Source organism: Poecilia latipinna, unplaced genomic scaffold (genome assembly GCF_001443285.1).
Source record: "Poecilia latipinna isolate Pla-1442-1.1 unplaced genomic scaffold, P_latipinna-1.0 Scaffold2175, whole genome shotgun sequence".
In the NCBI taxonomy this organism is placed as follows: Eukaryota; Metazoa; Chordata; class Actinopteri; order Cyprinodontiformes; family Poeciliidae; genus Poecilia; species Poecilia latipinna.
Genome location: NW_015114791.1, coordinates 76,216 through 87,267, shown reverse-complemented (window position 1 = coordinate 87,267; position 11,052 = coordinate 76,216). Strand labels below are relative to the sequence as shown.

At 42.2% G+C, this 11,052-nt stretch overlaps 2 protein-coding genes across 3 annotated transcripts in view; one reads left to right on the top strand and one right to left on the bottom strand.

Annotated features, from left to right (window-relative positions):
* The window catches only part of cfap36 (cilia and flagella associated protein 36), a 19,407-nt gene extending 12,175 nt beyond the window's left edge, over positions 1–7,232 (top strand). Inside the window, exons 4-10 of one of the 2 annotated variants that reach the window (XM_015017664.1) lie at positions 415–529; positions 624–711; positions 3,410–3,576; positions 4,283–4,464; positions 4,701–4,865; positions 5,480–5,563; positions 5,941–7,232. In XM_015017664.1, the coding sequence (XP_014873150.1) occupies positions 415–529; positions 624–711; positions 3,410–3,576; positions 4,283–4,464; positions 4,701–4,865; positions 5,480–5,563; positions 5,941–6,024 (885 nt within the window). In that variant the 3' untranslated portion in view covers positions 6,025–7,232. The remainder of the gene's footprint in view (positions 1–414; positions 530–623; positions 712–3,409; positions 3,577–4,282; positions 4,465–4,700; positions 4,866–5,479; positions 5,564–5,940) is intronic. The other variant, XM_015017666.1, reaches the window with a different exon arrangement.
* Positions 7,233–8,764: 1,532 nt separating this feature from the next.
* Positions 8,765–11,052, bottom strand: part of ppp4r3b (protein phosphatase 4, regulatory subunit 3B) — a 10,786-nt gene continuing 8,498 nt past the window's right edge. The window contains exons 12-16 of the mRNA XM_015017662.1: positions 10,753–10,922; positions 10,526–10,665; positions 9,626–9,771; positions 9,409–9,536; positions 8,765–9,292 (exon numbers count right to left, since the gene is read on the bottom strand). Of these exons, the coding sequence (XP_014873148.1) occupies positions 9,185–9,292; positions 9,409–9,536; positions 9,626–9,771; positions 10,526–10,665; positions 10,753–10,922 (692 nt within the window). The 3' untranslated portion in view covers positions 8,765–9,184. The remainder of the gene's footprint in view (positions 9,293–9,408; positions 9,537–9,625; positions 9,772–10,525; positions 10,666–10,752; positions 10,923–11,052) is intronic.

The window sequence follows — 11,052 nt, the reverse complement described above, 5'->3', positions numbered from 1 at the left end:
TTTTTTGGTCAGCAGCGGGGGGGGTTTTCACCATGGATGCAGGTTTTGTCCAATTCCTTTCTTATTGTTGAATCAGGAACACGGCGTTTAACTGAGGCTAGGATGTTTTGTGTTTTAAGATTGCGTAACGTGCTTCATGTTGTCAAGCAGATTCTATTTAAGTGATCTCACGATTCAAAAAGTCTGACAGTAATCAAGTTTAACTAGTGATATTAGACCAAAATGTTGTGGTTGATGAATGTTAATTCTTGATTTAACAGGGAGAGAGATGTTGTTGCACTCTGAGTCTGAAACATTTAAGTGTAACACACTTGGATGTACTTATTCTACCCTTTACAGCAGCGTCCTTGCCGTGTGTTTGTTCGTTTTAAATAAGTTTGTATTTCTGTTTTTTGCTTGTTTTGTTTTTTCCAGGACATGTTCCAGCCGGTTCTGGCTACGGACGACTTCCAGGTGTTTCGCTCGCTGATGGTTCAGAAGAACATGGAGCTGCAGCTCCAGGCCCTCAGAGTCATTAAAGAAAAAAACGGTACGCGGAAGAAACGAACACAAAACGCAGTTTTTCTGCCTGTCCAAGCAGGCGTTTTCATTGTGTGAATTCTGCAAATGAAATCTGTGTGTAGGGGCCCTACCAGAGTGTCTGACCGATGGGGTTGACGTGATGACCGAGTTGGAGCAGCAAGAGATGAAAATCCTGGAGGAAGTCCTCAAGTACGTCCCCTCTGTTTATTTTTCGCTCACTTGTTATGTTCTGTTTCAAAAACGCTGATATGCAGGTAGGTTCCTCTTTTCCCATTCCCATCTTACCAATTATTTAGGACCAACAATGAGGCTACGTGGTTGATGTAGCCCATGAACCCATTTTTGCTGACCTGTCAGTGTCTTCTGACATCATCCATTCAGTCCCTGTAGTAATAAAAGGAAGACAACAGCTCCTTTCTGAGAGCATTTTAAATTAAGCAATTAATATAACACGTATGCTTTAAAACTGTGGCACAAAGGTGAAGAACATGCAAACTCTACACTGATTCAGCAGGATTATTCTAACCACCACACCAACATGGAGACCGGTGTCAGTCTCTGAGTTGGACGTGATTATTACTAGAGTTAAGGCTGATTTTCTGCAAGCAGAAGCAAGGCCCAAAAGTAACACCGACTTTTTCCAGGTTTGCCTAAATCTAGAACTTGGTTTCTTTCAAATACTGAAAAGCATTCACACCCCGTAAAGTTCTTCCTCATTTGCAAAAAAAAAGACTTCATCATATTTTACCGGGATTTTATCTGATACATTGACACTGCACAGCGAATAATTGTGTGGAGGATGGAAAATGATGTATGATTTTTGAAAATGTTTTATAACTAAAAATGTGTCAAGTATGGCATGTATTTGGAGTAATACCACCTGGTTCAATACCTGGAACCACTTTATTTATTTATTTATTTATTTATTTATTTGACTAAAGTAACAAACAGTAATACCTGGGAATTTATAACGCTGTAGGTCTCCACCAGCTTTGCCCAGGTAGAGACTGAATGTTTTGAAAAATACCCAAAGCACACTCAGATCAGATGGAGAGAATTTGTGAACCTCAGTTTTCATGTTTTGCACCAGAAAAACAAAAATCCCCACATAATCATTTCATCTAACCAGGTCACAATCGTAGAAGCTTGCCTTTTCTTGTGGGAATCTGCCAACAGAACTTTATTCTTGCCGCTCTTCCGTAAAGACTAGATTTGTGATCAGCTATAGTTGACAACATATTCCCCACCTGAGCTGTAGATTTCTGCAGCTCCCCTGGAGTAATTGGCTTCTTCTCTGACCAATGTCCTCATAATTATGCTCTAGTTTGTGTTGGTTTGCCACAGAAAATCTCCATAAACCACACTGAGGTTGTGGTTATGTTCTGTGCAGCCTCTCACACTACTCTTGTTTACTATGCATTTCTTGTCTGTATGCGCTGACCTGGCATCTTGAAGCTCCTCTCTCCCAGCTCTCTAATGGGATTTTGCCAGCGACAGCCAGGCCAAATAAAACACAGCAAATCCAATAGGAATGTGGCTAAGCTCATTAGCTTTCAGCTAATTTAGGATATCAGAATTGCAAGTTAGAACGCGATGAGGAAATTTTCATCCCCTTTGTCTCGCTCTGCTACATCGGCTACCTCCAGCCTGGCTCCCTTCCTTTTCTAGGTCGTTACATCTGGGAACATTTCAGTCTGGAAAGCGTGTCCAGTGTCGAGTTTTAAGAGCAACAGAGGAATCACAGAAAATGTCAGGCTTTTCGAATGTCTCGAAAGAGGTTTGACTGATGAAACACTTTATAACTAAACAGTTTGTCCAACGCTGAATTTAGGTGACACTGAGTCTCAAAGCATCCAGGTTAGGATGTCCTCGGTCTGGTTCAGCAGGTTACAAACGCCTAACAGGATTTCTGACAGGGAGCCGTCCCGGTAACTACGTCTCACTCTTTCCTCTCTGCAAAAATGTGTGGCAGAAGCCCGATTGCAGTATGTGCACGCCGTGGGTTAAATGGATTAGCTTGAAGTAGCACAAATATTTCACGAGCAAAAGATTGTAGAAGAAATCCGTCGACGAGGTGCAAGTGCAACTCGAGAAATTGAAATAATATATCAGTAAAAGTTACAGTTTTTCATCGGGAAATCTGGATTGCACCCTTTGCGTTCCCCTTATGTCCAGCAGTTATTTTAAGAGAGCTTCGACAAAAAATGATAGTGATGAATGTTGCGTGTCTTATGGAGTTATACTTTGACATTGGTTTTACAGAAAGGAAATACTTGATCTTTTAACACACCAACAGCAGCAGAACTTTGATACAATTGTGCAAAAGGCTGAATCTGCAAAAGACTGAGCTGCTCACGCCAGATCTTGATACGTCCATGGAAGCTTCTTTCTCATTTAAACGACTTTTTGAGACGTTCTTGTGGTAAATTTGTGTCTTTATTCTGCTAATATTATGATTGTTTTCCCGTAAATCAACAAAAAAATCTTGCAGCCTGGCCCCAAATACTCTTCTGTGCAACTCACAGAAGGGCTAATGAAGAGCACTTTTTAAAAATAGTTTCTGTCATTTGTAATTAGATGTTTTAGAAAAGAATGTGAGAAAGAAAATCAATTTTCAAGCCATTTCGCCCAACCCCGGTCCAAGAAGTTTGATCCTCGCCTCTGCTACAGTAGCGTATTTATGATCTACTGAAGAGGGTGTAGCAAATCAAACAACTACTGAAGATCCTCCAATTGACTCCAAACTGCGCTGAAATATCCTGGAGTTGTTACATCAACTATTTCACGAGTGCCAAGTAAAAGCTTATGAACAGATGCTGCCGTAAGAGTCGACTGCGCCTCTGTTCCAGTGCTAGACCCGTTTTCTCCTGCTACCGTGTTTTTTTAGGAAGTCAAAGGAGGAGTACGATGAAGAGATGTCCAGGAGGCTGCTATCAGAGAAGAAGACCGGCTTCACTTCCAGAAGGTCCTCAGATAAACCAAACACAGAAGGCGATGAGGCTCGAGAGGCCACGTTGACGTCCAAACTGAGCAACTCTTCCAAACGCACACCAGGTAAAGCAGAGACTCCCAAAAGCATTAAACATAGGAAAAGGTTGTGGAAAAAAATGAGCAGCTCGACATCACTAACCAGATCCCGTAAAGAAATACAATCGCTCTGAGGCGCTCCGTTCTGTCTTTGATAAGTCCAAGAGCTACAGATTTTAAGACGTTACTGATCCAAGTTATTCCGAGTCCTGGAAAAGCAGCGGCTGTAGTCCACAAACCAAAATCCGAAGCCAGTTTCTGCATTGTGTCGTTTCTTTATTTGTGCGACCTACAGATAATGACTCGACTGCTATTCAAACAAAACGGTTCACTGGACTGTACAGAATTTTACCAAAAAAGAGAGAGTATTTTAAAGTCCAGGAATTTGTGTAGAAACCTCGGATCGTCTTATGTTGCCTTATTCCAAATAGGGAATGCTGATGAAAATCGGCGTTTCAACAAAGCAACGACTCTAAAAACACCAAAATCCCAGGACCTCGATCCAACAGAACTCCTTTGGGTTGACATGAAACATTAATTCTGTGAGGAAAACAAACAAGAGAAACGGAGAAATGTTTGCATATCTGTTCACAGGTGTCAGAATGAAAAAAAAAAATACGGTGGAGTTTCCTCCAGCGAGAGACAATAAAGCAGCTTCTTCTTCCATTGTACGTTAGAAGGTGTTCCTGAAGATAACACAGCTCCCGTTGGTCGTTGTACATCCTCTGTGCAGACTCTGGCAGTAGCAGCATCCAGCCCAGAGTGCTGCCAGCCGTGCGAACTCCCACAAAATCCAGCAAGTCTTCCAACGCCAACAGCCGTCAAACCGCGGAGCAGAGCGACAGCAGGGAGGCTGCGGCCGAGGCCTACCTGGAGGAGGCACACCGAGAAGCGGGTTTCTCCAAGCCATACACGGTGAGTCTGAGCCCGGTGTAAAGGCTTACACCGCCTGATGATTTCTCTCTTCGTTAGACGTTTAGCACACATCAAAAACATTTCCAAAACCCACCTCACGAGAATTTCCGCAGGCCGTAGAGCCAGCGGTGAACTCCCCCCTACCAGAATGTGACACGATTTCCACTGTTTTAATTTTCGTTTCACCCCAAACGATTGTGCTAACTCCAGATTCTTGGACTTAAAACTGTCTGCAGGAGCTGCTGCCGTCACAGCAGGAGCAGCTCCAGCAAAGGGCAGCGTATCTGCGTCAGCAGCGGGACAAGCTGCACGCCCTGAAGAAAGAACAGCAGAAAATCAGACAGACGGCCGCCCTGGAGGAGCCACCAGCCAGCCCTACACCAGCACCAACCGCCAACTCGGTAAGTACAGCCTTCCGTCTTTCCAAATGAATAACTTTAAGCTCTCACTTAAAGTATTAGGTTTGTTAGAATTTGCCAAATTACTTGTGTTTGCTAAAAGCCAGAAAACCCAGCAAGAGCATTTTTTAAGAGGTTGTTTTGTGACTTTCTTTGTATATCGTGTTTAAGCTTAATTTGAGCAGGAAGATCATTCAGCTTGACATGATTTATTTGGATTGTTTCAATTTAATGAATATTTCTAATCCCCGATGGCTCTATGACTTACTGATTTGTGCAATTGAAATAAGGTTTATCTTATATATTCGCATTAAACAAAGTCATTACGATTGGGGGACGTTTTGTTTTGTGTGCGTGTTTGTGTGAGCAAAACATGTCAAAACAAAAATTTCCTTATGTTTTAGTTTGAAAAAGTAACTTGAAAATGCTTGAAAAGTGTTTGAATTTTACTGTGGGAAAGGTGTACGCACCCTGCACCATGTTTTAAGTTCTCAGCTCACCATTGATTTTCAGTGACTTTCCTCCTTTCTTTTTACTCCTGACATTTTTTTTCCATTTCATTTTCATTCTTTAATTCCTTCTTGCTGTGTGTGATCTCGTGCGCTCCGGTCCGTCAGGAGGCAGAGGGAGAGCCCCAGATGAACGGGGCCGGCTCCCCTCCTCCTCCATTACAACACTCGACTAACTCCGCCAAACAGAAGGTGATCCATCAGCTCCCTGATGTGAACACAGTCGGTGCCTTGCAAATGTTTTCACACCTCCGAACTTTCAGCAAATCCATTGGGGAAGGGAACTTTGCCATGTGACAAAGTATGTGGAAAAGTTAGAGGTGTGAACACCGTTTGAAAGCACAGTAAACTTAGTGTTTACCACTAGTGTTACCGTGGTTTTGTTTTCTCCCACATAGACGAAACTTTAGGTGTTGAAACCTAATCTTTTGGAAAGAGATTATTCTAGTTAATTCAAAGATGCACATGCTAGCTTAGAAGCTAGCGCGCGTTCATTCTGTTAACATTCGGGCCGAAGCTGTTGCTCAGCATCACTGACCTCTTCTGCCTGTTCTGACCTCTTCACACAGGAGATTTCTGCTGAGGAAAAGAAGAAGCTCCAGAAGAGAAAACATCTGGCTGACAAGCTGAAGGAGGAAGTCATCAAGAAATAATAAGTCGATGCGTATGCAATAAGTTATCCAGTCTCATCCCTGTTCTCGAACACACAGAACACTAATTAACTTTATACAGCACCTGATTTTTTTTTCAAAGGAAAGTAGAAAATTGACTATTCTTTTTGCTGAAGTGATGCTTCTGACTTTTTCACTAAGGAACTTTATTATTAACTAAACAGCCAATCTCCTGCAGCAGTATGCTACTGGATGATATACTTAGCTTTTGTCCAAAATCACTCCCTAGTACGAAGTGTCATTTTGTCATTATGTTTGAATCCAGTTTCCAGAAACCGACATACATTGGGATATTAGTTCTCAATTTGTAAATATCTCCAGAGCTGCAAGAATTAACTCATAATCATTTGTTTTCCCACAAAAATGCTGCTGAAATCACAGCTGAATATTCTTCAGATTTGAGGTAAAAAAATATTATTTATATATTACTGCGACTGATAAAATACATAAGATAGCGGCTTAAAGATATTACTCAAATTATGTTCTAAAGTTAAGTGTTTTAGCTTAAAAATTACATTTTATAGCTGAGTGGGAGCGAGTTAAGGCACCGTCATGGGGGTGCAAATGTGCAAAGAAGGCGGTGATGGCGCCTTAGGTAAGGTACAGATGGCCAAATGAAGTCACTGAGATAAAAGTATATGTGCATAAATATTTCAGTACTTCAAAAAGTGAACCTCCTATAGAATAATTACAGTGATACATTTAAATATTTTTTCTCATTTTGACGATCACAGCTTATGGAAATCCACTCATTTCATTATGTTCATTTTTTTTTAAATGTACTTTCTGCATTAGCTCAAAAATCTTGTTTTGTAGCAGTGATTGGGAGTTGAGGCGCAAGCTTGAAAATGGAGAACAAAGTTTGTGTCAGTTACGTAAAATGGAAACTACCCATGCGATGACAGTGCTAGCTTGCGCATGTTCGGCTTTTCACACCGTTTCCATTAGCAAAGGGAAGCTTCCTCCGTTCACACGGTTGATCCTTATATTAGTCAAGAGTTCATGAGATTAACACTAATCACATATTCCTAAAGGGGCCAAGAAGGTGATGTGGTTCCTTCACACGAGTGCAGCATTTATCCTCAAAGCAATCAGCAGTTTTCACTTCAAGCATGTATGATGCACCGGTTTGTGTTTGTATGTATGTGTTCTACATGCTTGTTTTAATAAATCACATTTTGTAGAAACAACTTGAACTCCGGGCTATAGAAATAACAGTAAAGGTCAAAGGTGGCTCGGTCATACGTTGCCTCTTAAGCTGTTGTAAGCTCGTAGAAAGGCGTCACTTGTTAATCACAAATTAGCATCTATTTACAACCGGATGCACTGATCATATTGTCAACGAGTGATGCTAAACCCAGGCTGGAGAGAAAAGAATGAAACCATATTAAAAAAAGAATAAATAAATAAATCACAAATTCAATGTCAGGATCACATTTAATTTCAAAACTTATCAAATAAATTCATACAAATGTTAAGAATGGATAGTGGTACTAAATGCACTTGGTACAAATTGACTCAGCAGAATCAGTCTTTGTTGGGTGACGCCGACAGAAAGGAGCAATAAGCCAGTTCCCCGCTCAGGTCCAGACGTTTCACTCGCTTTGACCCCACAGCTTTCGTTCTCCGACAGTTTCGAATCCCTTCATCTGACGTTGTGCGTTTTGACCGTGTAAAACACGACATTAAAAAGCTACACTGCCTCAACCGCAGGAGGGGCGTGAAGGGGGTCAAATCAGGTCTTAATCAGAACTAAAGAAATGGCTCACCCGTTCTTACATCAAATCATTGCAGCACGTTTCCTTCAACTTATTTAACTGCATGAAGGGGGAGGAGGGGGGGGGGGGAAACATATGTAGAGAAAAGTTACTTTTAGTCGCCTGGTAACCAACTCTGCACCTGAGATCTGTCTGAAAGTCGAATTTCTCGCCCTCGTTTCAGGTCGGACTCGGGTAAAACCAAAACCGGAGCCGATCCATCCGGTTGCAGATCGCCGAACTCAAAAGTGACAAAAAAAAAAAAAAAAAAACTCCAAACATCCTCAAAACGTTGGCCACAAACGTGACTTTGCCACAGTTATGTCGAATCCTTAAAACTGACATGTTGAACTTTTTCCAGAGTTTACACTGAATCAAATGAAATCGCCTAAAAAAAAAAAAAAAGGGGATCAGTGATCCCCCATCATTTTTTGTGCTGTGAAAAAAAAAAAAAAGACTAAAAATCAGGTGGGCTTCTTCCTCCTCTTTCAAAACCACGCCGAGGAAGAGGGGTGAAATGTTTAGAAAGGGCAAAGAAACATATGTACAGTACTTTAACAAACTCGTGAAATGCAACACTCCTGGCTAACACAATCCCGCAAAATATTGTGTTAAAGTTCTGTGTTCTGTGCGCCTCGCCACCAAAACGGATGCCATGGCTTTTTTAACGTTCGAGTCCTGCTCTACTGGAGCTAAGCCTTCATTCCCCCCCCTTCATTTAATGTTTCTACGCTGCCTGAATCCCTCTGAATCTGACCGGGTGGCACACAATCAGCTCCAGCCAGTCAAATCTGAGGGCTAGTCCCGCTAGCCTGGGCGGCCGGCTGAACAGTTTGTACGCTGGCTGGTCGGGTTTTTGGCTTCTTCTTGCCTCACTGGTTCGATTTGGAGATGGATGTAGAGGCTTTCTGGCTGTTGCAGCAACAGAAATACAAAGGGAACAAAAAAACAAAAAAACTGGTGTCTGAACTGGTGTTGCCATGTCATGTTTTGACAGTTGATTGAAGAAAAGGGAAAAAACCGTGGTAAAAAAGAAATGGAAGAAGAGATTTGGATTTCCCAAACAGGGTTATATGTTTAATAAAAAAATGGGGGGAAGGGGGAGAAGTAAAAAAAAAAAAGAAAGAAAGAAAAAGACAGCCTATGGAAATAGACTGCAATCTGTCTTTCCAGAGAAGCTCTCCACCTCCTTCCAGAGAGGGACAAGGAGCAGAGTTCAGGACTGAGGAAAGGCGGGAGGCTCGTCTGGCTCGGTGCAACGCCTCTGAGAGACCAGAGGGTGGCGCGAGAAGGCCGAGGACCAATGAGACGGCCAGGGGAAAGAGGAAATGGGAGGGATTCCACGTCCTCCGCCATGGCCGAACCAGAGAGAGCTATTATAAGCCTTAAGAGCTCAGACGGGGTCGCTTTCTCGGAGACTGCTCCTCCTCCTCCTCATCTTCCTCCTCTTCATCCTCATCGTCAGGGTAGTCCACCAATCCGACAAGAGCAGTCTAAAAGGAAAACAGAGAAAACACTGAAAGTTCCTACATGCTTGAAATAAATTAAGAAAGAGGCATTTACATTTTTTTTTTAATGGCAGTAATACACGCTTGTGACGTTTGGTTACCTTAACAACAGGAGTGGCAGGAAGAGCAACTGTTTTGACAGACGAAGACGAGCTGTTGCTTGACGTGACGGCTGGCGAGGCGGGTGGGATGGCAGCAGACTTGCCATTGTTGGCACCGTTGGCGGCTCCTGCGGCGACAGAGGGCGACCATGTCGTGATTCAGGAGTTCAATGCAAAAGTTTTCGGAGCGTCAAACATTCGCAGCTGAACAGATTACCTTTTTTGGCTTCCATGAACTTTTCGTAGCTGTCGGAAAAATCATCGTCCATCCTCCTCTCCACCGCTTCGCCGTCTTCGTCGTCGTCATCGTCATTGAACCACAACTCTTCGTCCTCGTCCATAGACCGCGCGTCTCTACGATACCTGATGATAACAGGTTTCATGTAGAATATCGTAAGGAAATCAAAGTCATGATTGAGAATGGAGAATACTAATAGTTGCCAACAACCTGAAGGGATAGTACAGGGTTTTTAAAACTGGGATTCTATAAATAACCACATACATGGTGCCTTTAAAAAAAAATACAAATCTTTCAAAGTCTTGCGCCTACCTGTAACTAGCAGCTAATATACCCTTGCTAGCAACCTACTGTTTTTGCTTCCATCATGAGAACAAAGCCTGGTTCACAGTTTTTGCTGCACTTGATTGTTATGCATCAAGCTCCCCCAAACATTCCTTATATTTATAGTTTTTTTGGCTTTAAATTTCATTCAGGGTGAAATTAAGATGATCTTAAAAAGTCTTAAATTTGACTTTCTGAAACCTGCAGATATCCTGAAGCAGCTAATATCTTACATGCAGTAATTAAATGTCTTAGTATCTTTATTTGATCAAAGTCCAGATATTTGTGACCTGGAAACTGAGGCCAACAGCCAGTCAAAGAAGCTGCCAAGACCATCCAAAAACACGTACTTATGTAAGCTTAAATAAACTGATACGTTGTTGAATGCAGAAGTCTCTTTTGCTCTTGGACAAACGCTCTTGGATTTCACCAAAAGTCATCTACTGGAGGTAAGACATTTACTGTTTGTACCTTTTATCAGAAACTCACCACACAAATCCTAATCCGTCCCTTAAAGAAAACAACTACATCAATAATTTTACAGTCTTCACTGACCTGTTGAGTTTCTGACTCTGCCGGTCCTTTTCCTGCTCATATCGGCCTTTCAGGCCCTTGAAAGTCTGAACGTACTCGATGGATTCAAGTGCTTTGTAGAAATTATCTACGATGTGAGCTATGAGAGATTTGATGTCCTCCTGTGGAGAGGAGAAAAAAAATTTGAAACTTTCTGAGAAGTCAAGGGACATATTTTTAATCTGGGTAGGAATTTAACGTTTACGTACCACTTTGATGAACTCGAAGAGCTCGATGATGGCCGAGTTGAGGAGGTTGTATCGGGTGCCGTTGTCCAGCAGGGCATTGATGACGGGTTCAAACAGGTTCCCTTTGATGATGTAGCGATTGTAGTACTCGTCTTTCAGTCCAATGATTCTCCGCATGAAGCGCAGCGCACCTTCGCCAAAGAAAAACCATCATGTTTCAAGTGAAGCCCTATAACTAGAACTGTAAGATTTTTTTTTTGGGGGGGGGGGGGGGGGAGACAACAAAAAGGTTTTAGGGTTGGGTTTTAAAAAAAACACGAA